Genomic DNA, 27,855 nt, shown 5'->3' on the forward strand with positions numbered 1-27,855 from the left:
TCCGGCGATGGTCCAAAGTAGTATCAGCGCGTGGGGGGAAAAAGGCATGCCGGTAAAGCGCACTGTACAGGTTTTTGTACGCGGATATCACACATCTCATTCAGGCTTCCTGTAGTTCACACCAGGGAGTGCATACGTGTTGCATCTCACCCCGCGTATCGATCGATCACACCAGACAGCATCAGAACCCGTTACTGCCGTTTTGTGGTTGTATGAAACTGCACTTATTTCCACATTAACTTCTTTTAAAAATGACCTTTTACAGTATGAACATCAACTTTTGTGTCAAGGCAGTCCAATTCAACCTATTTTTTTAATTTTATTTTTATCTATTTAGGCTATCAGTGTAGCCTGACGCTTGTTAGCGTAGTTTTTTTTATGTCGGCTGTCGAAATCATTTTTTAAACTGATTTCATGGTGAGACTGTGTAGCCTACTTCAACTTCACAATCATTTTAGGTGGTGCATTCTCTATATATGAGCTGAAAAAAATGGTTGTCCACACTTCTTAAAGATTGTTAAGAATAATATTACTCACTCCTATTACACATAGGTCCGTTTTCAACTACACGCGCGCTTCCCTCTGGGGTGGACTTCATCGCGCGCTTAAAGCCCGTTCCTAAAGTCATCCGGACGAGGCGCGCGCTCACTTCTTCTCACTTTGCTCAGCACAGTAGCTCGCGACTGTTCTCCGTGCGCCCCGTGAGCCACCGGTCACCGCAGACACTCGCCTCGGGACAGCAGGATTCCCCGGGATTACGACGGTATTTGTGTCAGGTATGTCTGCTCTGTTTCTAAAACGATACATGCACTTATTGTGTTATGATTGAAGTGAGCGGTTTGTTGTTTTTTGAAGAACTGCCCATAATTTACAGGTAAACTGAGAATCTGGTGAAACTGGTGAAATATGATACATATTGACAGGTAGTTTTCCCACATAGTTTATCAAATGGGTTTTACTTTACAGTTTTCACTGTTTAGTACTTGGTGTGTGGAGGAAGTCGCCTGTAGTTCATTTTTGTGTGAAAGAGACTGAGACATTTGACTAAATTTAGGTAGGTAACAGGACACTGGACGCACCAAACAAACCTTAATGAGTATTTTCACTCTTGCCTTTAAAAAATGTATATAAATTAAAGTCAGAACTCTGTGGACACTTTTCAGTGTTTCTGAAAATTGAGTAATTTTGGACTGTTTGCTGTTAGATAAAAGGAAGTTTGGGTAGTTTGCCTGTGAGAAGTTAATTAAGTGCAGCTACCAGTACTTCCACTATTGATGGTGGATGGACACCACAGTGTAGAAATCAAACAGCCAGCGTTGCAATATTGACAGAGTGGAATTTACCAGAGTTTAGTAGGAAGTGCTTAAACTGGGATCTCTTTCTGTCAAAATGCTCATAGTTACTCTTTGAAACCTGGACTGACATCAGTTTTTTGATCCTACATTTAAACGCCTTTTACAAACATTTTAACTTTGAACCCCCAGCAAATAGGTTTAATTTTCTACAGAAACATGCTAGAGAAATAAGAGTATTAGACAATTAATGTCCAAAAACGATATGAAAAAAATGTTACAGAACATATATATTTATTTTTTTATTTTTAGTACTTGTCTTTGGCTTTCCCTTTTCTTGATAAATTTTAGGTAATTTTCTAATTTTCTTTTTTTTTCTTTTTTCTTTTTTTTTTTTTAACTAATTTTCATTTCTTGTTAAGTTGCTTATTGCCTTCCTCCCATGTTTTTGGAAGAAATCAAGCCCATTTGCTCAAGTTTAAACGGGTTAAAGGCAGGGATTATCTGTTGAGGTTGTTGTCATGGATCATTTGTTAAACTGAAAAGATCAAAGGGTCAAACAAAAACTCTTCATAGGGGTTGTGGCTGACTGCATCATGTGGGATCAACTGAATGTTTTTGTAGTGTGTACTGCATATTTGTTAAATTTCCGACAGATAAATTCAGAAAGTAACTCAGACTGAAGTCCTTAGGTGTGCCAAAATATGTTAAATTGGCTCCAGAGGCAGAATATTGCTTTTAGTAAATGTAACTGTGATTTATTTGGCAATGCGCCTACAGGAAACCACCTTGAGGAAAAGGCAGGGCTGGATGTTTCTTTAACATGTTCGTCCATCTGAAGTGTTTCTGTGGCTTTAGTGCGGTCAGATCGTGGGTGTTTATCCCTTCATCACGATTGGTTGCGGGGTGGTTGCATAGTAACACCACCTTCCTTTAAGTTATCAACATCAATCTTTGTTTCGCAACTCATTTAAAGGTGGCTCGTGTGTCTGTGTGAAGGAGTTGTCGTGGAATTTTGAGGGTCGGATGGGGAAAAACGCGATTAGGCTGTCCAAGGCCAGACTTCATCACTTCCTGTTTCTTTTTACGAGGTCACTTCCTGTCTTTAGCCTCAGGGCCAAGCAGGAAGGAAGGGGGAGTAGATAGGTTTTGTAGTTGGGGTGGTTAAAAATGGATGTCAGCGTTGTCATGCAGCTTTCTCACCAAGCAGCTGAGGGCTGTGACAGTTGAGGGCTTGTCTAAGATGAGCCCTGCAGTCATCGGTGGATTACTGAACGGGCCTACAGGGCACAGGCCCAGGGGCCCAAAGTGTCCCCTGGCCCTCACCTGCAAAATGCCACTCAAATTAACACACACTGACCAGGGAGTGACTGAAAATGACCACAAAGAGACACAAAAAGACAACAAAGAGATACAAAGCAACTGCAAAGACCCAAAAAGATTAAAAGAGACACAAAATGTCTTAAAAGAGTCATAAGACAACAACAAAAAGATACAAAAGACCAAAAAAGACAAAATATTACCTCAAAAATATACAAAAAGACTTAAACGAGACACAGGATGACACAACAAAGACCCATGTTACCTCAAAGAGACACAAAAGCACCACAGGGAGACACAAAATGACCAAAAAGACAAAACCTAAGAGACATATAGTTATTTCAGAAAGGCACAATTACCTCAAAAAGACAGAAAATGTCTTGAAAGACTCATAAAACAACCACAAGGAGACTTAAAATGACCAAAGTAGACAGAAATTATCTCAAAGAGATATAAAATGGCATGAGAGAGACACAAACTGACTAAAAAGGGACACAAAAGACACATATTACCTCAAAGAGACAAAAAATGACCCCCCAAAAAAGTTGTCAAAAATATGCAGAGATTTTTTTAAAACACACAAACTAACCTCACTTAGACACAAAACTGTGCCAAAGAGGCACAAAATGACTTGAAAGAGATATAAATGACCAAGAAAAGAAACAAACCTCATCAAAGAGACACAAAATTACCTCAGAGACACATAATGACCAAAAAAGACAATATCTTTCTCAGTAAGACACAAAATTATCCCAAAGAGGCACATATACACATATACACTTATACATACACTTGAATGTGACACAAAACAACCCCAAAAATACACAAAACAATGACAAGGACACACAAAATGACCCCCCAAAAAAACACAAAACTACGACAAGGAAACACAAAAGGACTGCAAAGAGACATAAAACCACAAAAAGATGTAAAAGAGACGCATAACCAGCACAAAGTCTGTTTGTCTTGCTCCTGTGCAGAAGAGGTGGTCTTTGTCTTTTGTGTATCTGGGCCCAGGGGCTCATTGTCTGATTGTCTCTGCCTGGAGTGTGATGTTGGACACCTGTGGAAGGAGGGCGTCAGCTGAATGTGTCATAACAGGTGCTTTGCTGTCATCAGCCTGCCTAACTTTGTGTTGCATGGCCTTCCTGTGTTTCACACGAGCATAATGTTAACCCATAACTGTGTTTCTTAACATTTTATTAAGGTCTACGTCCCGACTCTTGTGTTTTATCTCTGCTCTGTCTGTTGCTGCTTCTTGTTGCTGCTCTGCATGTCTGCATGTTATGCTTAGTGTGTGTTGTTGCTCCGTGATGTGTGCATGACTACTTAGTGCTAAAATGCTATATGTTGTTGCTGTGCTGTTGTTTTACACCGTTGTTCTGCTGTTTCTTGTTGCTTCACATGACTTGTGTTCCGTCTTGGGAGTTCCTGTTTGCTGTAGCTGTTGCTGTCTTTATGGTGTCCTGCTGCCATTGTTATGTGAATTCAATCATTTTACAGGTTTCAGAACATCTTACATATTAGCCTGATGGCTAACACTGGCACATTTACAGAAATAAGGGGTCAATCGCTTTTGGTTTTTCAGGGCCGATACCAATTATTAGTAGTTAATGAGACCTATAATCGATATTTGGAACCGACAGATAAAAATGAAAATATTTCTGTCGACATGTAGAATTTGGAATATAACAAATTCAAACACAAAACTTTGTTTAAATGCCTTTAGCAAATGTTTAATCAAAACTAAAAACATTCAACATCAAATACAGCAAGTTCCCAATAACTTTTTCTCATAAAGTTCAGTGAAAATTTAATTAAAAATGAATGAATAAAAGTAGCTCCCTGAGGTTTTACAAAGTAAAAGTTCCTCCCATGCTGACACTTTCTTTTCATGTATTGCAGACTGCCTTTCCTCTTTTATTTATTCATTTTATTGGCGATCATTAAAATAAAACGCAGATAACTGGCAAAATGCCAAATATCGGGCCGATAATTGTCCAGGCCGATAATCTGTCGACTTCTAACAGGAATGTTGATTTATGTGTGTCATCCTTATAAATAAAATAGATCAAATGAAACCTCTGATGCAATCTGAGGAAGACTCAGGTCCTGAGTGCTTAAAAAACAGATTAGATCGGTTATATTCAGTAACTTAAATCATGTACGCCTTCCTACAAGCTACTTGAGTCCACTGTATCTGGAGGATGTGATGACATCATGTGGAAACAGGACGTCCCGATGACCAAGACACCTTTCTTTTCCATTGCCCCCACCCCCCTCCAGTCTCTCTCCCGCTCCTCTCTGTGTGTGTACTCTCTGAGTGTGTTATGCGTGTGAGGGTTCGGTGACAGCTTGCTTCCCATTGTCCTATCATTCCTGCTCCACTCACCCTCTGCATCCTGTGGGGCTTCCTGCTAACGAGGGAGCGAGTCAGAGAGAAAGAAAGGTTAGAAAAGAGACGGAGAAACAAGAAAAGAGGAGGACTGGAGAAAGTCTGGAGAGAACTGGTGTAAAAGCACAGAAACTCAACAGATCCGAACAATCGTGTGTGTGTGTGTGTGTGTGTGTGTGTGTGTTTCTCTGTGTTCCCGCAGTGAATTCCCTGCTGGGAGCAGCTTATCTGCAGTCCACTGTGCAGGAAAGGGTGTGTCATTTGGATTTGGATGTTTGCGAGTGTGACGATGGAGGGTGATGTTATTGTGATTTTGTGAGAGTGCACAGAATGCGTGCTAATGCCGTGTAGGTCCATATTTATTTGTTTCCTCATATTGTTTTAGAGTTTACCTATATACTGCAATATACTGTTCTGCAGTTGTGGGAAGTATAATTTGGAGGTACTTATACTTTTCTACTGAAGTATTTTGTAATTCACTTATTTTATGTTATTATTTGGGTATACATTTCAGAGGGAGATATTATACAAATATGCTGTAGATATCTGTTGCTTTTAAAGGTGAAATGTATACAACTTAGGGGGATTTGGTGATTTCTAGCAGTGAATTGCAGATTGCAACCAGTTAAAAACTCTCCCAGATAGAATTTCTTCAGTTTTCATTATTAAGGAAGTTTTAAATGGGAGTCGAGTTATCCACAGAGGTCTCTCCTTCTTTAAAACAAACAAAGCAGGTATTAAAATGGCTATGAATAGCAAATAAAGCAGTTTAGCGTTGCATATCAATCAATCTCTGACGCCCTTTGGCATTGGCAGTCAAAAACTGAATAAAGCAGTTTCCGTTGAAAAATCCATGTATTTTGAATGCACTCTGGCATGTCACCGCAGACTGCCAATCCAACACATGATAATGTGAAGTCACATTTTAATAGCTTAAGATCCAGATGTTCAGGATGTCTTCATTGAAAGTCGAATTATCAACAGAGGTCTCTTCTGCTCCAAAACGAACTGATCCGATGATTTAAACCCCCCAAAACACTGAATAAAGCATGTTCACATTACAAACAGTGTAACTCAGGTGCTGCTCAGTGCAATTGGGCTTCTTACTGTGGTGGCCGATGCAAAAACGCAAACGGCTGTATCTGGAGCCGGTGTTTGGTTTGACCATTCTGGGCTACTGTATCAACATGGCAGTGCAACATGAAGATCTCCAAAAACTAAGGACCCACCCCCTTTGGTCCCTATGATCATTTGTAGGTGAAGTATTCCTCTAAAGTAGTGCAATGACTAAAAATTCGTGCCATGTTATTTTCAAAGATTCTTGTGGTTTCACAGTATATCACAGTATTTTTTGTCCTTTTATGTAGGTTATATTTAGTTATTATACTGTCAGGAGTTCAACGATTCTAGACTTTGGATTTGAAGGTCATGCTTTGATTTTTGATTCAAAATTTTTACTGACAGCTATACCACCGTTTCACAAGTGTGTGTATTCAAACATCAGCAGGTCATTGGTTTCATGAGAACTGCCACTTACTTTTTTAAAGTTATTTTCTAAAAAGATGCTCTTTGGTGCCTATTGAAAAGTTACAGCTGTTGTTTCTGCAGTGCATCGTTTGGGATAATGATATAATAATATAAAACCGTTAGGGGCCATTTTACACACTGAGTACTTTTACCTTGGGTCATTTTTGCAGACTTTGCAAATAATACTTTTTTACCTATACTTAAGTGCATTTTTTAAAAACAGAACTATTTTGTAATATGTGCAGATTCGCTCCTTTTACTGAAGTAATTTAATTAAATAGTTTTTCATTACTGTTGTTCTGTGATAGGTTTTTCTCAAAGGGTCTGTTCACTAAATTAAAAATAAAATCCATGCAGGTAGTTTTGGTTTTGTCCAGGTTTTTAGATATCCACATTTTGCCTCTAACCCAGTGCAATTTACAGAGGTGAATCGGATTTGTGGTGCTCTCAGCAAAGAGAAATAACATTAAAAAAATTAAGCAGTGACGACTCTTTCCAGAGACAGTTTCCCCGTCACTCTGGAAAATCCACCACTTTCTTAAAATCCGCTTCTTTGTAGAAAGAATTTTATAAGTTAAGTTTGTGAATTACAAAATTCAATTCACCTCCATTGTACTGGGTGGAGGTAGATATTTCAAAACATGGGTAAAAACACAGCCCTCGTAACAACCCTTAAAAAACTCACCAACACTGATGCCTATCATCCAGTAAAGATGAAGTATTAGTATGTGCTGTGAAAGAGCCTGTTGTTAAAGACAGACTTATCACAAACCAACATCACACGTCCCCCCACCAGAGGAAGCTGCTGTATTCTTGTTATTTCTTTTTGCCAACTGCTATAAAAATCTGCTGTGACGGGAAGCAGTGAACTGAAGTTTTGAAATAGCCAACAAAGATAATACTGATCTACCTTTGTAATGAGAATGATTGAAAAAGTAGTTGTTTTTGTTTTATGCTTGAGCAGGAGACATGCATTAATGGGAGTTATATCATGGAGGAATAATGACCAGTTTACTGTCACACTGCAGGCAGGTTTTTGCAACTGGTTCAGAGGGCTAAACACGTTTTAGATAAGGTGAGAGACAGCATGCAGAACTGGGACAGAGACTGTTTTGCAAGTCAGAAGTAAGTCTCTATTCTTTGAACTCAAGTCCTGAATAAAGTTGCAAGTTAAGGCCAGAGTCAAGTTCTGACTGGCAAGTCCGAAGTTTAGACGCAAGTAACAAGTTAAGACATGCAAGTCCTGAGTCAAGTTAAAATAGGGGAGTCCTGAGTAAAGACCCAAGTAAAGACTTAAAGGTCCCTAGCACTGAACTTTCAGTTTTTAGTCCTAAATAAGTCATCACAAAATGTAATGCCATTTTAACAACAAAGTAATAATAAAGTAAATTTACAAAAATCCTGAATGCCCTTGTAATGTCCTCCCGATTGCTATACACCGTTTGTCCTCTGGGGTCATTTTGACCCCGCCCTGTTTTGAGTGTCATTTAAAGCATATTGTATAAATTGTCAATCAATTCTGTGTTACACCTTTAGAGTTACTTCAGTCCAACCCATTACCACACATTTTCCCCTTCGTTTTAGGACCTTGTTTACATAAGTATAAACAACATATTTTGATGGCATAAGATTTAATTTGGGGTCAAATTGACCCCAAGGACAACACAAGGGTTAAAATTTGTATTTTTTTGTGAAAACAAAATTGTTGGAAGCTTTTGGGTTTCCCTCTGTAATTTTTATGTTAATTTTATGTTGACCACGCGTGGTTTTGATCACACACAAAATATCTATCATTTTTTCACACTGGCGCTCACTAATGTAGAGTTAGCTCCTCATGGTTCTCTTCTGCAACACGCTGTCAGACTGCTTCAAACAAAGTGGATCTGTGTAATTAATGGCGACTTGCAGGGATTGAATAGCGTTAACATTAGTAGACTCAGGAAATAAATTGATTTGTGGAATACATCTGAGATAAATATTTTTCGAGCTTCGGGAAAGGTATTAAGTGTTTTCAAGTAAAAAGGCTCAAGTCCAAGTGACGTAACAAGTCATTGGTGTTAAAATCCAACTGAAGCTGCAGTGTTTTTATGATCCTCTAGAGCAGAGTCTTAAATCGTTTAATTTGTGACTCAAGTCTGACTCGAATCCAAATCCTGTATTTCGAGTCGACACCTCTGGTGCTCTTTAGTCATTAAGACTGAAGAGCCTTTTCAAGGCAAAATTGTAGTCTTTTTGTGTATGCATGGATATCACTACGGCTTTCATTTCTTTAACTTGGTCATGACATATTTCAAACTTCATGTCAACAGCTAAACTCATCAAAAATTGAGCATGCTTTGTGTTTGTCTGTCTTGCATACTGTATCTTTGTATTTGTTGCTTAGTTTCAAGAAGCAAAGAGGAACTCGAACTGTTCTTAAATAACTCTGGTGCAATGGTTGCAGTCTTATACGGACTCTTATACAAAAATACCCTGTACAGTAGCAACAAGTGTTCAGTGCGCTAATTTCCTCAACATACCACGTATCACCACAACACACCCACACACTCACATACACTACATACACTTTGATCTAGCACCTTTAATGTTTGTGGCTGACTGAAAGGGATGTTCAGCTAAATATCACATAAAGCACAGACAAAGGTGAAGGAATACATGTTTAATTCTACAGCAAGGCAGGTTATATACACTGTAAAATCTGACAAGTTGATCTTAAAATATCTAGGAAACAGATCACCTTGAAAAAGTTAAGTTGATTTAACTGTTCTATTCATTATGTTTACTTTATATCTATTTGTAAGGTTTACTTTGTTGTATTTACTTAATTTTGTATGCATCAATTAAAACCAGTAGTTATATTTATTTATTTTTTATCAAGGCAATCAGTTTTGTAGATTTATAAAAGTAAGATCAGCTTGTGACTTTACGGTGTATCTGTATGTGGGTGCACAAATGTGTATTTTGGTTCTCTGTGCATGCTTGATTGGTGAAGCCTTTGTCCAGCGGGCCATGCACCCTGCTACATGTGTGACTACTGTCAAAATGCTTCCTGACTGTAAACACTGGTTAACTGAATTATCAAGTGCTATTTATGAGTTGATACACCTTCTGTGTGCAGAGAGGAAGACAGAAATTTGATCAACAGGAACCTAATGGAGAACAATGACTGTATGGCTGTCCTGCAAACTGTGTGTGCATGTGTTGTGTGTTAATACCTATCCCTGTTATTGTGCTGAGGTCATCTGCCAATCTTCAAAAAGCAGAAAAAGATGAGATGAGAGAAAGGTCAGAGGTGAGATAAGGATGAGAGGGAGGAGGCTCCTTCTACACCCTCTGTCATTTCTTGTTTCTAAAGTTTATTAGAAAGAAAGAGTCAGCAGCTTTGGTCCAACGGACGGGTGGACAGAGAGACTATGAAAAGTTATTGTTGGAGGGGTGTGGACACAGAAGAGAAAACCAGCAGCAGGGAGGAAGATGTGTGTGTGTGTGTGTGTGTGTGTGTGTGTGTGTGTGTGTGTGTGTGTTGTGTGTGTGTGTGTGTGTGTGTGTTTGTGTGTTTTCAGGGTGTTTTGTGGCACTGCAGCTGCGTGGTGTGTATGTGTGTGTGTGGACTCTGTCCTCAGTTTCCAGGAAAAGGGGGGAGCCATCCAAAGGGTGGACAGGAAACTCTAACAGGGCTAACTTCCTGTAGCTCTCCTGATGGCTGACCTGATAGTGAATGATTGTGTGAGTGCGTGCACGTGGGCTTGTGCACACGTAACATTTTTGCATATTTTGCTCTCCACTATCCTGGATGTAGCCCATAATGGCTTTTAAAGATTGAGTGGAATTTTGGAAGAATTTGTCAGGTTGATGGGACGATACCTGATGCCGTTCACTGGGAGCTCTGGTGTTCTTTCATAATGAAAGAATTGCTTACTTTTTTTTTTTTTTTTTTTTCGCTCCCTGCCATAACCTGTATTGTTCTTCCTGTGTGTGACTTCCCTCACATTCCTCAGGAGGTGGGGGGCTGCAGCCTGCAGTTCAACAAGCTTGACTGGTTGCCAGTTTGAATCCTAGAGCAGCTCTACATTTAGTTACCAGTTTATTGATAACACCTACAGATGGTAAAACAAATGCTGTCTAATACAGCAGCTCTGCAATAAATTTTACGTTCATAAAGGTTATAATTTTCAGTTTAGTTGATACTTTTAGGTCGATGTTGAATCAATTTTACAGTCAGTTTGGAGGCTGTAGTTTGTGGTGCTCTTAGATTGTATTGCATCATACAGAGATGTGTGTCTAATATTTTGCGTACCTGAATTATATCAGTAACAATAGACTAAATATTAGAAACAACACTCGTCAAAATGACCATAAAGTTTAATCTAGGGCTGTAATTGATTATTTTCATTACTGGTTAATCTGCTAATCCATTGAAATATCTAAAAAATAAAAAAGGGAAAAATATCAGTCAAAATTTCTTAAAATCCAATGTGACATTATCAGACAGCCTATTTTGTTCAATAACAATACCAAAACCTAAGACATTCAATTTTCTATCAGATAAGACAAAGATATGCATAAAATCCTGAAGATGGAATCTGTTTCTTTTTGGTGTCATTTTTGCAAAAAAATTAACTAAAATATTAACTAAAATTAACTAACTCATTCTGAGTGAGAAGCAAAGAATACAAGTCTTCCGGTTCAGTATTGTGAACAGTAGTTAACTGTCAATTGATTTAATGGCAAACTTCAGCTGTAGTTCAATGTGCACCTCTTCAAAACAGTTTCATCAAAAACTGACCATTTCAACGTTCATGAATTGCGAGGCTGTTGTACCACAATGTATGCTTTTAAAGCAATAATTTTTGTTCATTTGAAACAGACAAGATATGACATGTAAGTGAGCTTTAAGACTGCTGGTAGGTGGATATTATTGCAGTTGAACAGAGCCAGGCTAGCTGATTTCCCATGTCTTAAGACTTTGTGCTAAGCTAAGCAAACAGGGTGCTTGCTGTAGTTTCATAATAACTGTACAGACTTCAGTGGTATGAATCTTCTCATCTAAATCTGCCAGAGCGAAGTCAAAATGTCAAACTTTTCATTTAAGTTAGGTGTGTCTGATAAACTGTCGCCTGGTGCTCTGAAGAACGTCCTGGAGCGAGGCGCTTTGCAGTACGCAGATTTGTTTTCCCGAAGATATAATGCTCAAAAAAAACCCCAAAAAACCCAGACTCGTGTTGATCAGGAAAGCCAGCACACAATTCAAGTGTTTTACAGTCCTCTCTGTATGTTATTTCCTCTTGATGCTGGCACCAGCTTTTACTTTGTCAACACACGGTCTATTAAAGCCCTGCGGCTCGCTCAAAACTGGAAGTCAGGATTGCGCATATGTGTGCACACAATGATCTTTGTGAAACACATTTCACATTGACAGTGACTGTCACTTTGTGTCAGTTATCTCTGTCCAGTGATGACATTTACAGGTTTATTTCACCACAAACACCCACCCACACACACACACACACACACGCACACACACACACACACACTCAGCTGTTGACCAGCGAGAACAGAATAACTGAGTCCCCCTTCTCGAAACTGCAAAGCAAAAAGGGAAGTGGCTAACCTCAGATCTCTCTCTGTCTCTCCTTATCTCGGGCTGTCTGTTTTTTTTCTTTTTTTTTAACTTCTCTGTCTTCTCGCGTCTCCCTTCACGCATCTCTTTATTCACGCTTTAACGCTCTTGAACCTTTTCTCTCACATTCTCCAAAACCTTTTCCCTCTCCGGTGCTCTGCCACTCATCTCCTCCTGTCCTGCGCTCTCATTCCTCCCCTTGTCACTCACCACATCCCTCTTTTTTTTTTGCAGTGGCGATGGTGATTGACAGATGATCTGACAGAGGAAGACATCAGGTGAGGAAAAAGTTAACTTCTTCTTCCCGCCTTACCTCTTCTGCTCTTCCTCCCCCAGCTCGAGGGAACTTAAGTTTTTTTTTTTTTTGTATAAAGTTTGTTACTTCTCTCCTCATAGTTCTCTTTCGTTTAGTGACCTCCTGTTCGCTGTTTGATGTGTGCTGCTTTCACTTTCTGTCAGCTCTGTAGACATAAATAACATTATTCAAAGTAACATTAAAAATTCAGGTTCTAATTTTGAATCTTATGATAGTCCACTTGATTTTTTTTGTTGTTGTTGTTGACGAGCAGTGATAATATAATTAACTAAGTAGTAATTTCTGGAATTAAAGGGGTATTCCACCACTTTTACACATGAAGTCCATTTCACCATGAAGACAGTTATATAATGTTTTCTGCAATTGAAGATCTCCAGAGTTTTAAAAAAGCCCTTAAAACTGATAATGTCATAGTGATGTCATCAGGGTTACTGCGGCTTAGGCTTGAGACTGTTTAAAGGTTACATTTTGTTTGTTTACTTACACCCTATTTTCCCGTGTTTTCATGTCTAAGTGACTAATGGGAACAACTGTTTTTGAAACTAACCCAGTATCTGCAGAATATGGCTTCAATGTAACCACCCTGGGCACCACATGGCAGTTTTCTCACTCAGTACTGGACCAGTTTCAGAACTGATTGTTGTTCCCATTAGTCACATATACCCCTTTTCCATACACAGGTACGTCTGCTAAAAATAGGTCATAGACTGCTTTCCCATTGCCAGTAGAGGAGAGATATGTACACAGCACTGAAGTAGATGAGTGTGTCTTTCTGTTTGTGCTTTGTTTACAGTAGAAAGCAGCATCGATGAAAACTTTACTGAGTTTACTTCTTTTTATATGTTACTTCTTTTTTCAGTATCTCTTTAAACTTAGTGCAGACTAATTTGGATCGAAGTTTAGGTGGAAATGGACATCAATTAGTGTAGACGCGTCATTATATCTCGCTGGTTAAGGAGCTAAAAGTAACACGCTCACGAGACTAAGCAGTCATTTGACCCAGGTGAGAATGCTGATTGTACATTTTCCCATTGCATAAAAAAAAACACAAATGTTAGCGAGTTTTTTGTGCAGTGACAGTGAAGTTTTAGACACAAAATCTTGGGAAATAGGGTCCAGGTTGAAATATACCAAACCTACCCTTTAATAGAAAGCTGTTGTTAGAAACTGGAATTATGGAATTGTTGTTTATTTAGCGGCAGTGGTAAGAAAAGATGTTATCAAGTTACATTATGGGAAATGTCGGCTTTGCTGCTTATGGGCCGCGAATCGTACTAGCACTAAAAGAGACGATATATATCTCCCTCTGTGGCTTTAAGTTTGTCCACTGCTTTTTTTAAGGGAGTGAAATACTAAATCACTGGAATACCCCTTCAAACAGGTTAATTTTTGGATTCATATTCCCTATTTTTTATTCTAAAATAACCTTTAAACAAACACATTGTTACTAAAGATTGTTATACTTACACAAGCTTGCTTTTATATGATTTTATAAACTGCATACAGCTTAAATCACTGTTAACATCAAGCAACAATGAAGAGAGCGAAAATCGAAGTTTACATATTGAAAAATTTGTGGCGTTTATCTTTAACTCTGCTTGCTTTCACAGACGTTGTCTCCGTGCTGGTTATTATGGGGTGTGCCTGTTGCAAGCAGAAGAAGTCCGCCAAAGCAGCAGCAGCAACATCAGCAGCAGTAGACGTTACAGATCTGTCTCCTAGCAACGCAGATGGAGGGTTGTCCGCGGCCTTGACCTCAGGCCGTTATTGTCCCGACCCCACTCAGACCATCCCCGACTTCAACAAGGGCTTTCCATCAAGCACCATCTTCCCCAACACCAACACGAACCAGCGGTCTGGAGTTACATCAAGTAGGACTCTGTGTGTGTGTGTGTGTGTGTGTGTGTGTGTGTGAGTGTGTGTGTGTGTGTGTGTGTGTGTGTGTGTGTGTGTGTGTGTGTGTGTGTGTGTGTGTGTGTGTGTAAGACCAAATACAAATGGTCCTCTGGAATGAACGTACATACTAATATGCACAGTTAGTCATAAAAGATTAATTGAGAAAAGTGAACCAGCACTTCTTCAGTGACATTAGTGTCTATACTAAAACTATAGATTTTGTGCTATAGAAATCAGAGAAATCTACAGTAAAAGTCTCAGTTTTAAGCCATGATCATGTTTCACCACCAAAACATGATTCCAAATATTACGTTAACATGAAAAACATGTGGAATAATGACAAACTTCACAGTGTTTTTTCTTGAGTCCTTCTCTGGCCCGACACATTTTCAAGGATAGGCTCACAATTTTTTCAGTCTGTCTTAATGTCTTAAATAAAGCTCCCATATGTATATTAAAGGAGTTATTGATCATTATCATCATTTCTGTGATCCACACTGGCCCTGAAGTGATCCTACAATTTTATAAAAGTAGACCAGGGACAAAATCCATAGTGCTTGTTTTGTGCAAAAATGCATGTTAAAATTCAGTTAATTAATATATGAGGCATCAGAAGCATCATTTAGACAGATTTTTGGAACAGATGATGACAATTGTTTCTATCGGGGACATAATTTGCGGTTGAAAAAGGTCATAAATTGTTGTGCAATGTTTTTGGAATAATCAGTATATCAAAAAATGTTTAAAATCACAATAATATTGTATTGTTACTTCTGTATTGTAATGATATTGTATCGTTTGGTCTCCGCTTAAACTTACTACTAACAACTACAAGTAACTACTAAATGCGTTTTTGCATAGGTAGAAGACTGGGGATTTTGCCCCCAATATCTTAGATTAGAATCTGGCTATGAAGGGATCTCTTCACAGCCAGATCAAATGATAGGAATTCTTACTCCAGTAATTATTTTATTATACCTTCTTTGAGATTATTTAAAACAGTAAAACCCTGCATGATATCTGGAGTTTAGTGGCAGGAACTGGTGGGTTTAACTGGAAGCTGCTAACTCCTGTATGTCATGTGGTGTGTGTTCATGTGTATCTGTGTATGTGTGTGTTTGTGCAGGTGGTGGAGTCACTCTGTTTATAGCTCTGTATGACTACGATGCTCGCACTGAAGATGACCTCACTTTTCAGAAAGGGGAGAAATTCCAGATCATCAACAACACGTAAGTACAAATGTACACAAACACTGTTGTTTTTTAAAGTGACAGGTCACCCCAAAGTCAAAAATACACATTTTCCTTTCACCTGTAGAGCTATTTATCAATCTACAATGTTTTGGTGTGAGTTGCTGAGTGTTGGATGTCAGACGTAGAGATGTTTGCCTTCTCTGTAATATAATGAAACTAGATGTCACTTGTTACTCAAGATAATCCACAGACTTTGTTGTGAGCAGTGTCATGTAGGAACTATTTTCTCTCTACCAAACTACATCTGTCAACTGTATCACTGCGCAGAAGAAATCATGTGCTGTCATGAGTGTGGGCCTCTCCTCCACAAGTAGATGGAAACTGATTATATGGCTGGTTAGTTTAGTTTGGCAGAGAGAAAATAGTCCTTACATGAAACTGCTCCCAACAGAGTAACCGGGTCATGATTTCTAGAAAGAGACATTGCTGTTTTTAAATGTATTTTTGGGGGTTTGAGCCAAAAAAGCAGAGTGCTATCAACCTCCATTACATTAGAGAGAGAGGAGATATCTCTATGGCTTATATGTGCAGCACTGTGCAACTCAAACCAAATAAAAAATCGACATTGATAAAGACCACTCCATGTAAAAGGAGAAAATATGCAGTCTTGATTATGAGGTTAACTGAGCAATCTAATCACAGATGTTGCATTTGTGGGAAAATACATCGTGTCATAAGATATTGCAATTGACAAAATGCACCAGGTACTGAGAAATGAATGCTAACTATAAATGCTAAATAATGTCTTAAATGAGGTCAGTTATGACTCCTAAACAGTAATTAATTTTGTTTGCCTACATTACATGCCACAGGCTGCAATTAAATGCCGCCCATTAACACTGCGAACTGTCAGTGGTGTCAGCTGCTCCTGGCGATGTTGACAAGCTCATGCTCTTGAACAATGTACTCGTCCTACACTGGAAAAAATCAGTTCATATGACGCTCAAGTTTGAAGGTGTTTGGAGCTGCTGTTGCAGAGTTCACACATTTGCTCTTGATCTTCTGTCTCATCTCGACATGTTTTATTCTAGTATAGTACAGTGTCATTTTTCCTCTTAATTTCAACATTGTTAAAATTAGAATTAGAGCACCGAATAACGATGTGTCATAACAAACTGTGAGCTGACTGTATTGTTACACTTAATTCTTTATTTAATCAAACAAACTGTGTGTGTGGTTTTTTTTTGCAGAGAGGGTGACTGGTGGGAGGCTCGCTCTTTGGACACAGGCAACTCGGGTTACATCCCCTCAAACTACGTAGCTCCTGTTGACTCTATACAGGCTGAAGAGTGAGTCTACACACACACACACACACACACACAGAGAGAGAGAGAGAGAGAGTAAAAGCTACGTAGGCAGCATTACACTGACAGTTTATGCTAAAAGATTGACATGTCAGAGGTCACAGGATGTGTGCTGTTGCTGTGGTGACCCACGTGTTGTTGTCATGGTTACAGGTGGTATTTTGGGAAGATGGGGAGGAAGGATGCGGAGAGACAGCTGCTGGGCCATGGCAACCAGAGGGGAACTTTCCTCATACGAGAGAGCGAGACCACCAAAGGTAAAGAAGCTACATGCACACACAGGCACGCGCATACACACACAAACTCACACACTTTTAATAGAAGCGTACCACTTTAAATATGTGAAAGTTTTTAATATCTCTCTCTGTATATCTCTCATGTCCTCTCATGTCCTCTCGTGTCCTCTCCTCTCGTGTCCTCGTGTCCTCTCCTCTCTTGTCCTCTTGTTTCCTCGCCTCTCGTGTACTCTCCTCTTGTCCTCTCCTTTCCTTTCCTCTCCTTTTGTGTCCTCTTTCCTCTCCTCTTTTCTCCTCTCCTCTCCTCTCCTCTCCTCTTGTGTCCTCTCCTCTCCTCTTCTCTCTCCTCACAGGTGCTTACTCTCTGTCTATCCGTGACTGGGACGACAACAAGGGAGACCATGTCAAACATTATAAGATCCGCAAACTAGACAACGGTGGCTACTACATCACCACGAGATCTCAGTTTGACACGGTGCAGCAGCTGGTCCAGCACTACACAGGTAACATACATAAACACAAAGAAACTAATTCTCTGTTTTTTTCCTGCCTCTCCTTCGATATCAAAAAAGTTGTGCTGCTGTAAAGCTTCTGCTCTCTGCACAGATTTTATCTAAAGTTTTTTGCCCAATCACTCTCTGCTCAACTACAAGAGAGACTTGAATCTGTTTTTCTGCTTGATTCATAGTGTTGTTATTTTATTACCTGTGTTGGAAAGTAAGTACTTTTACTGTACGTATTTTGAGGTAATTTGCGTAAATATCTCAATCTGAATGTTGAATTGATCACAGCAACAATATTGAGATGGTTTCTTGTAAACTCATTAGGGTTGAGCACATGTATGTGTGCATGACACAAAAACAACAAAATCAATCTACCAATGTAGGAAAATATAAAATTGAGAGTACTTTTACTTTTGATACTCTTATTACTTTTTCTAATTTGTACTCTCACATAAGAAATATTTTGAATGCAGAACTTTTACTTGCACTTTTGCTTTAGTGAAGATTTTGCATACTTCTTTCACCACTGACTATTAGTGACCTTTAGAGCTTGATTTGGGGATGTTGTAACAAGCAGGGTTCACACCCTCCACTTCCTCTGTTGTCTGTCAGTGTAAATCTGCCCCCTAGTGGTTTGCGTTTTTATAGCAAATAATCTGCAGTTTGTGACTTTGACATGACTCAATCATCAAAAGCAAGCTGAGAGATTTGGCCACAAATATAATTTAGACTCTTTATTTTGCTAGTGTTTATTTGTTTTTCTTATGAACTGTGTTTTCCCTGTATTGTCTTGTCTGTACCTGTACATGATGCTGCTCAGACTGTGTGTTTATGTCTGTTTTGCTGAGTTTTCCTTGTGCCTTTGTACTTTTGGTTAACTTGTCAGTTGCATAAGCGCATAAGCATCCTGTCATGTTCTTTTTTTTTTATCTCTGCATTTGCTGCTTTTTTACTCCTCTGTTTTCTTTTCCTCTTGTTTTCTTTTTCCTTCGCCTGCTTGTTTGTCTCTCCCTCTCTCTCAGAGAGAGCGGCGGGACTATGCTGCCGTCTGATTGGCAGCTGTAAGCGGGGCATGCCTAAGCTGGCCGATTTATCAGTGAAGACCAAGGATATGTGGGAGATTCCCCGTGAATCCCTCCAGCTGATTAAAAAACTGGGCAACGGCCAGTTTGGAGAAGTCTGGATGGGTAGGAATGCTGGGACTGTGTTGCAGTGGGGGAAGGTGAGAGCGGGAGCACACCTGGATAAAATAAAGTATTAAAAGATGAGCAGGTACATATAATGCGTTTAAGTCTTGGCTGTGTTCAGTTGACAGGAACATCAGTAAACACTTCTGGTTTAAAGACACCTGCAGGCTCACAAACACACACTTTAAAGCCTGATTTATCAGCCTGTACTGTTTGGACTATGGCTACCTGCAACAAATGAACCCCCCCCCAACACACACAGAGCTGATAGACAGTGTGTATACTAGTTTTTTAAAACCCTTTTAAACCTGTTACAACATCAGTTTTCATGTGCTGCATTTAGACGCTTTTCACATTCATTTAACCTTTAAAACCCGAGCAAATTAATTTGAATTATTTTCAAAATATGGCCAAAAAGGCAATTAGTAGTTTTTGAAAAGAGAAAAAAAGAAATTATTAGAAGTGAATAACAAAAAATAAGAAAAAATGTACAGTAAAAAATGAAATAATAATAATAATAATAATAATAATAATAATAATAATAATGATAATAACAAATCTAACCTTTTTACTTTAATTTGCTGCTAACTTCTTCCCATGTTTTTGAAAGACATCAAGCAGGTTTTTAAAGGGTTAATGTGTGTTGAAACTGCAGCAGTGAAACAAATACTTTAAAAAGCTGAACGAAAGCAGCAGTTAATAGACAGAAACATGGCTTTGTTTTACATCCAGGTGTGCAGAGTCGTCCCTCTTCTCCCCTGTTGTTGCATGTGCATGATTCATCATCTCACCACCTCACCTCTTTGTCATCTCCCCACCCATCTTTCTTCCATTTTTTTACCCATCACTACACCCATCTCTCTCATTCTTCATCACCCACTTCCACTTGTTCCTTTCTCTTCATCTCCACCCTCCCACTTCCTTCCCCTAATAGGCTCTAATGACGGCCTGTGTTATTACCTGACCAAGCCCTGTCCCAACAACACCCCACTCACCATGGGTCTTGGGCGGGACGCCTGGGAGGTGCACAGGGAAGCGCTGTCCTTGCAAAGGAAGCTGGGACAGGGCTGCTTCGGGGACGTATGGATGGGTGAGACTGACACCATCTGATGCCCTCCACAGGCTTAGAGGGAGAACTGTCTGTCCAGCGCTGTCCTTTGTAGTGTCTGTTACTGTCCTGTAGCAAAGATCGTCAGTTATGCTAAATGTCATTAATATTGGTGTTTGTAAGTATAGTTTGCATTCCCATGTGACGTATTTTAATTACATGTGTGACCAATTTGTGTTGAAACTGTCATGCAGTTTTGCTGACGAAGCGCTCATTTATACCCCTTTATGTACACAAAATAGATACATCCCTTTTAAACGTTATAAATGCAGAATTTCTAATATCACCTAGATACCAGACCAAAGATGGTACCTATTCATTCCAAAGGAGTTGCTTGTCAGGGGCATTCGACAAAAAAATATTCTAGCTTCCAGGTTTTGCTTGCACAGTATGCAGCCTACTTACTATGCGCAGTAGTGTTTCTTTCCCTGGTCCCGCCTGTTAGGTCCCGCTCAGCTCAGAATTTTTATTATGTGATGATGTCACAGGTTTTTAAATTTCATTTCTCAACTTGAGGAAAGCTTTACAAATGTAAAATCTCCATGGCTCAAAAATTCAGAATAGAAAGATTTATATTTGACTTTGAAGTTTGAGGTGTCCTGTCTGCTGTTTTATAGATATCTCTTTTCCAATGGTGGTGTTGAGGAAAAATGCTTAATGGGCCAGCTGGGATTTTTTGCTGCAATGCCGCAAGTGACCACAAGGAAAACGTTGGCTGCAAGGCCATGTGGCTTTTTGAAAGACCTTTGTGAAAGTCACTGTCCTCTTACTTCAATGGATCCTTTACGTTTGCGTAGATAGTTCCACTAGATGGCACTGTAGAGCAGACTCAAAAGTGTCCGACAACAATAAACAAGGCAATGGTGGGGGAGGTCGTGATAATTTACCTTTTAGCGGAGGAAGCGTTGAAGACGGTGGCTGTCTATGATGCCATTAAATGCATCTCGACATTTGGATGGGGAATTCTTTTCACCATATTTTGTCCCATACTGCCAAATGTCTTTGTAGTCTCTTATGATCAAATCATAGTTGAACTACACTACACTGCCCCCAGGAAATTTGATGGTACTGCTCTGTTTCATCAGAAAATGTCCACAAATACGGACAAAATGAAGGCAGAGTAGGAACAGAAGGCTTTATCTGTGTCTGCATATGTATGTTAAATTGAGCATAAATGAGCTTTTAAACTGAGTGTGTAAGATGCTGCAGAGGTTCTCCCTGAAGCCGGCCAAGCTTTGTGTCCAGGAATGGGAATCCAAAACCAGTTCCAGTTGAGAATTGTCCGATCTATCGGAATCGTATGCCTCCGAGCTCACCAATTCCTTTCATTGATGCTGGCACGTTTTTCTGACAGTTGCGTACTGCAAAACTATGACATAATGCTGAAACATCTCTCAAAATGGCCTTAAATTCCATGAATGCCATGAATTTGACACTGTGCACAAGTGCAAGTGCTTCACAACTGAGCAGCACGTCCATTACCGAGGGTAAATATCTTATTATAATATCATGTGCTGTCACATGCATGACTTTTTTCTACTCTGCATCTACACTGTGCTCAGACTCAGAGATAGTAAAACAGTTGCATTTGTGCTGATAAACACGTGTAGGCCTACTTGTTTTCCACACTGGGGATTGATTAGGAATCAATTCAGAAATTGAGAAGGAAGCCGATAAACAGAATCGATAATGGCACCAGTATCAATAAACTCTTATGAATTCCCATCCCATTTCCTCTGTCCATGTTTCAGATATGGCTGGTGTCGATGTAGGAACAGTAAACCTCCTTCTCTCCTAACATCACTCTGTCTCATGTCATGCTATTCACCTCAACAGAAAACATTTGCATGCACCAGAAGTATGACCACATGTGTGTTTGTTACAGCATCTATATATTTATATCTGCATGTGTGGGTGTTTGTGTCTACATGTGTATATATAGCCTTTACCTTGCCAGTACACCAGAGTGTATGTGCAGTACGTCTCCATGTACCATGTGTGTGTTAACATCTCCTTGTCTCTATGCCAGGCATGTGGAACGGTACCACTAAGGTAGCGGTGAAGACTCTGAAGCCAGGAACCATGTCCCCCGAGGCGTTCCTTGAGGAGGCTCAGATCATGAAGAGACTCCGCCATGACAAGCTGGTGCAGCTCTACGCTGTCGTGTCTGAGGAGCCCATCTACATTATCACCGAGTTCATGAGCCAAGGTTGAGTAAACTGTCACACCTGTGATGTAGTGTAGATATAGTATGAATCACTGCATGCTGCACTGCAGTTCCTGAGAACTTCACTTAATCTGCATCTGAAAATCCTGAATCTGGAAAATATTTCACCTGTTCCAACCATTTTTTTAAAAAAACTCGAGTCCTGTTACAGTTCAAAAGAGCTACAAAATGAATGTTGTGCAGACATCCATGACGTTACCTGGCTGTCAGGCGGATGTCCTTCTCGAGCGTCCTTGCAACATTGAAATCAAAGTTAATATGACTTAATATTTACATATATGGTGGCTGAGAAGAGACTGTTGTGCAGTTTCCTGTGCTTAACCCTTTGACACCTGGATCGACGTTGGTTTTGTCATGCTGCATTCAGGTGCTTTTTACAAGCATTATCTGTGAAACCTGAGAAAATTGCTTTGATTTCCTTTAAAAACACTCGGAAAAGGGCAATGAGTAACTTGGCCAGGAATGTCTGGCAAATTGAAAAAAAAAAAATAATAAAATATATATAATAAAAGGTGAGAATATAATGATATGAAAATTGTCTGGAAGGATTATTAGGTTTTATCAAAAAACTAAAATTATGTTATAGAACAAAAATTATATATATTTTTTTATTTTTACCTCTATGTGTAGGTTATTGTCATCTGATTGTTAGTATTTTTAATTGTCCTTTTTCTAATTATTTTTAGGTAATTTTCCAATACCTTTTTACAGATTTCTTGGTTATTTTAGGTCATTTCTGGTTAAGTAGCTCATTGCTCTCTTTCCAAATTTTATCAAAGAAATCCAGACAATTTGCTTAGTTTTCAAAGGGTTAACCCATCCAGCACAACTTGGTCTTCATGTTATGTCACCTGCCTTTCTGACACAAAGACCTGAAGAATACTTCTCCCATGTGCGTTGACAGTTTGGATAAGACTTTTGGCTCTTACAAACACAACAAAACAAATGATGAGACAGGAATATAACTGACTTTTAGATATACATAAATCGCATAAACACATTTTTTATATTTAAAAGATGGCAGCTGAGTAATACTAGTCTTTGGACATGGCATGGATCTCATACTGTGGCCATCTGATCACAACCATTGCACAAACAAACAAACTGTCATTAAAATGTATTTTGAAAAACGCACTTTTAGTAATAATATGATCAATATTCCCTGGTTGTCAGAGAGGGTTCGCCCTGACCTTTATTAGATGTGGAAACAACATCACCGTCTGCCTCATAACCACGTCCCAGGCTTTGGTATCCAACCATGACCGTTTTTGGCTATGGCCAATATTTGCTGGTATCCTGTTGAGTACCAAATAGACAAACTAACAAACAGGAACAAAATCCTAAACTGTCTAAACAGTCAAAGCCTTTAGCCAGCAGTAAACATTTTGCAGAGGGATGGTCCAGTGATCAGGGAGACTGTAATTTGGAGGAGCAGAGTTCAAGCCCCCCACACCTCCCTGCTGGGCGAAACATTGAAATAAAAACTCCAGGGATTCTCTTTCATCCTGTGACCTTTGACCTCCCTGTGGACGTGGTCTGGGGACAGGTGACACATTCTGTCAATATTCACTAAAAACTAAAAATAAAGACAAAACTTGGCATTAAAATGTACTCTTGCAAAAGGAACTGAAATACATCTATCTACTTAAATGTGTCACAAAGAATTTACACACATCTATCTGTCTGACAGGAACTTGTCTGAATTTTGTGTGAAATAGCAGATATGAGTTAACCCTTTGAAACCTGCAACATCACTTTTCTTGTGCTGCTTTCAAATGCCTTTCACAAGTATTTATACCTTTGAACACTGAGCAAATGTATGCAGTTTCTTTCAAAAACATGGGAAAAAAGGCAAGGAGCAACTTTGTAAGACAATTTTCCACAAACTGCAAGAAATTAGTAGATTTACGAAATTATTTTTTTTAAAAACTAGGGAAGATGTATGGGGAAAAACACGAAAAAGCAAGGGAAAAACTACAGTATTTTTATAATCATAACTACATCATTCTGTTACAACATTATATGATTTTTAAGCACTGTTTCAGGTTATTTTCTTTTTCTTTTTCTACTTTTCAGGAAATTCTCTTTTACTTGTTACTAATTTCTTTCTTTTTACTATAGTCTTTTTGGGGTCATTTCTTTGTGCGTTCCCATGTTTTTGGAAGGAAATCAACCCTATTTGCTCAGGTTTCAAAGGGTTAATTGACTACAGGAAGCATAGGGACTGGTCAGTCATGATTCTGCAATCTTGTTTTTTCAGGAAGTTTATTGGACTTCTTAAAAGATGGGGAGGGTCAGAGTCTGAAGCTGCCTCAGCTGGTGGACATGGCTGCACAGGTACGTTAAACACACGCACACACACACACACACACACACACACACACTGACAGACTTAAAGGAAGCACACACTCTTTCACTGTGTATCTCAGTTTTTTTCCTGTCTTTGTTTTTATAGATTGCAGCTGGGATGGCGTACATCGAGAGGATGAACTACATCCATCGTGACCTGCGGGCAGCTAACATCCTTGTTGGAGACAACTTGGTGTGCAAGATCGCCGACTTCGGCCTGGCTAGGCTCATCGAGGATAACGAGTACACCGCCAGACAAGGTAAGAGCATGAGATATTAAGTGAGCGTGTATGAGGGAGAAAGATTACGAGAGCTGCGCTTTCACAATGTGATGATTAAGAGTGTCTGCCTCTGCCTCCATGCCTATATTTTTATACATAACCTATCCTAATTATATGATTATGCATCTTCACTGTGTTGCTATGGTTTCAGGGGCGAAGTTCCCCATCAAGTGGACGGCTCCAGAAGCTGCATTGTATGGACGCTTTACCATCAAGTCGGATGTGTGGAGCTTTGGCATCCTACTAACTGAACTCATCACTAAGGGACGGGTGCCATACCCAGGTACTGGCTTATAGCTGCTTGTTCAGCATAATTGTCCTTTGCTCACATTTTCAACACTTAATGAGTTTAGTGCTTTTAATGCCTTTCTTGAACGTGCTTTTATAGTAGATAGTAGGGAAGGGAGACCCTGCTTTGCAAATTTGCACATAGATCAAGCTGCCTTCTCAACCTTTCAACATTCCTGGTTTTACTGTATGTCCTTGACCCTTTGAAACCTGGGCAAATATTAATAATAGTAATAATAAAAAAAGTTCAATAGATTCAAGTCATGTCGCGCCACATTTATTTATAGAGCACATTTAAAAACAATAGATTAGACCAAAATGCTTCACAGGGGGATAAAATGAAATGAATGGAATGATCAAACAAATAATTCCTAATAAATTCATAATAATTAAATACATGAAATATATCAATAAAATCCTAAAATAGATAAGACTTGTGATCAGGATTAGTGCCAGTTTGTGGCTGTTTTAAAATTCAGTGAAGCCACATATGTTTTGTTTTTTTATCTAACCGTCCTTCTCTGAATCCTCCTCCCACTCTTCTGTGTCCACATCCCTCCTCCCCCCTCCCCCCCCCCTCCTCCCTCCTCAATCCTCACTCCCTGTAGGCATGAACAACCGTGAGGTGCTGGAGCAGGTGGAGAGGGGCTACAGGATGCCCTGTGCCCCGGGCTGCCCCGCCTCGCTCCATGAACTGATGGTGCAGTGCTGGAGGCGGGAGGCCGATGAGAGGCACACTTTTGAGTACCTGCAGTCCTTCCTGGAGGATTACTTCACCGCCACAGAGCCGCAATACCAGCCCGGAGAAAACCTGTGACGGCACACACGAGTGTCGGACAGATGATGAGCAATAAACGGACAAACAGAAAGACAGACAGGCAGACATGGATGTATACATACAGACACACTGATAGGCATGTCATAATGCATACTTCTTTGTATTTGCGCCATGCACGCACACGCACACACACACACACACATACACAAAGACACACACACACACACACATCAGGATACATATCATTGCCTTGTTTCATTGTTAAAAGACAGTTTCCCCCTTTTGGTTATTGATCACTGCAGCCCATTCAGGACAGATCAGTCAACCGTGTTAAAGAGTCGGAGCTCTGCTGATCAGGCCTTGCAGTAATGTTGCTTTGCTCTGTAACCATGACAACAAGGAACTGAAAGAAGATGTAGATGGTTGTGTTGAGGTGGGGGGAAGTCGAGTTGGTACATGATTTGTTCAGCTGCCATATATGTTCAGGTCCTTTGATATCAGCCTCTGAGAAGAGTGATTTTTTAGCAGGCCAAACAGCAATAAATACGTTGATACAGATGTGATCAAAGGTGCAACAGGTTTCAGACAGCAGTTAATGAACCTCATGAACCGGTGTGATAGAATATGCACGCAGACACTGTAAGATTTAACCCTTTGAAATCTGGATCGACATCAGCTCACGTCTTGTTCAGTTGTCTGTATTTGGACGACTTTCACAAGCTATTTGACCCATTGAACCCTGGACATATTGGTTTGATTTTTTTCAGAAACATGGGGGAAAAAACAATGAGCAACTTGGCAAGAAATGTCCCACAAATTGCAAGATATTGATTTTTTTTAAAGAAAGAAAATTACTTGAAAACTAGTTATAAAAAGGGGGTAGGATTATTAGAAAAGCATTTTCAAAAAAATAGGGAAAATGTCCAGAAAGCTCTATTTATTATTATAATAATTGTATATTTAAAAATATGTTACAGGAAAATTATAAAATAAATACATATGTTTCAATTTTCAGTGCTTTATATGTAATTTTCTTGGGGTTTCTTTTGTGTTTTTTTTGCTTTTGCAAAATTATATTCCATGTCTTGTTAAATTGCTCATTGCCTTCTCCCCATGTTTCTGAGAGAAATTAAACCAATTTGGTCAGGCTTCAAAGGGTTAATACGATGAATCCTCTTACGGAAATTTTACAAACGGCTGTTGAACTGATTAATGTCCACCTGAAACAGGGAACTGACTTCAGATAACATGTGCCTCAAATAGAGCTTTTCTCAGCAGACATTTTGGCCTGACATAGTAGTAAAAGCACAGGTGAAACTGATAACATCAATAATGGCTCAGTTCCTTTAAGTTTCCCAGTAAGCGTTTGCAGTGAGCCAGCATGCAGAATACCAGGACCTCTCTTAAGTGGAATGCAGCTGTCATTAATGTTGTGAAACACACCTGTGATTTTATTGTAACATGTCAAAATGTCTGCTGTGAAAAGGGGCTGTGAAGAGCTGTTTTAGATTTTAAGTGCCTTTAACACTGTTAGTAAAGTCTGAGAGGAGAGATGGTAAGGAATGCTCTTTGTTTGTCTGATCATTTTTAAGACAATTTTTGTATGAACTGTCTCTTTTGCTGTTTTAATTTAACTCAGATACTGTGTCTGTGCGTCACTTCTATATTTAGCTAACATGTATACAGTTTTCAACCATTGGGAGGGCAGGGTGAAATGTTACACATAAAGGGGATACATCTGTGTCAGAGGACCTTGGAAGGATAGTGTTAAATCTAGAGTGTAACCTTTATGTGACTTTATGAGATTATCCTGTCATGTTATTGTAATAAAGATCAAATATCTTTTCTGGGTTATGACGTGTTTTTTTTTCTTCTAGTATTTAGATATGTTTTGTTTGATGCTTCCTCGTGTTATATCTAAGACAGGTGCTGTAACATGTAACCTACTCCAGGCTGAATGATAATTTCCTTTTGT

The 27,855-nt window shown here is 39.3% G+C and overlaps 1 protein-coding gene across 3 annotated transcripts; it reads left to right on the forward strand.

Moving 5' to 3' along the window:
* The first annotated feature begins 593 nt into the window (after nucleotides 1–593).
* Nucleotides 594–27,732, forward strand: yrk (Yes-related kinase). Of its 3 annotated transcripts, none has more exons than XM_042505975.2 (13): nucleotides 594–776; nucleotides 12,389–12,432; nucleotides 14,081–14,341; nucleotides 15,493–15,595; nucleotides 16,810–16,908; nucleotides 17,077–17,180; nucleotides 17,513–17,662; nucleotides 19,784–19,939; nucleotides 21,987–22,166; nucleotides 24,445–24,521; nucleotides 24,640–24,793; nucleotides 24,966–25,097; nucleotides 25,711–27,732. In XM_042505975.2, the coding sequence occupies exons 3-13, from the start codon at nucleotides 14,104–14,106 to the stop codon at nucleotides 25,917–25,919; spliced, it is 1,602 nt and encodes a 533-aa protein (XP_042361909.2). In that variant the 5' UTR covers nucleotides 594–776; nucleotides 12,389–12,432; nucleotides 14,081–14,103; the 3' UTR covers nucleotides 25,920–27,732. The 3 variants fall into 3 exon arrangements, with proteins under 3 accessions (XP_042361909.2, XP_042361908.2, XP_087946407.1); XM_042505974.2 differs by lacking the exon at nucleotides 19,784–19,939 and adding an exon at nucleotides 18,685–18,849 and having other exon boundaries at nucleotides 604–776; XM_088090281.1 differs by lacking the exons at nucleotides 594–776; nucleotides 12,389–12,432 and adding an exon at nucleotides 18,685–18,849 and having other exon boundaries at nucleotides 14,083–14,341.
* The last annotated feature ends 123 nt before the right edge of the window (nucleotides 27,733–27,855 follow it).

This window comes from Plectropomus leopardus, chromosome 17, assembly GCF_026936395.1.
Source record: "Plectropomus leopardus strain MGB_pleo_1.0 chromosome 17, ASM2693639v1, whole genome shotgun sequence".
Lineage (NCBI taxonomy): Eukaryota > Metazoa > Chordata > Actinopteri > Perciformes > Serranidae > Plectropomus > Plectropomus leopardus.

Bases quoted from the DNA above. Each gene is read 5' to 3' on its own strand.
- yrk (XM_088090281.1), top strand. From the start codon at position 14,104: ATGGGGTGTGCCTGTTGCAAGCAGAAGAAGTCCGCCAAAGCAGCAGCA. The intron at 17,181-17,512 runs GTAAAGAAGCTA...CTCTCCTCACAG, and splicing joins AGAGAGCGAGACCACCAAAG to GTGCTTACTCTCTGTCTATC. The intron at 17,663-18,684 runs GTAACATACATA...CCTCTCTCTCAG, and splicing joins GCTGGTCCAGCACTACACAG to AGAGAGCGGCGGGACTATGC.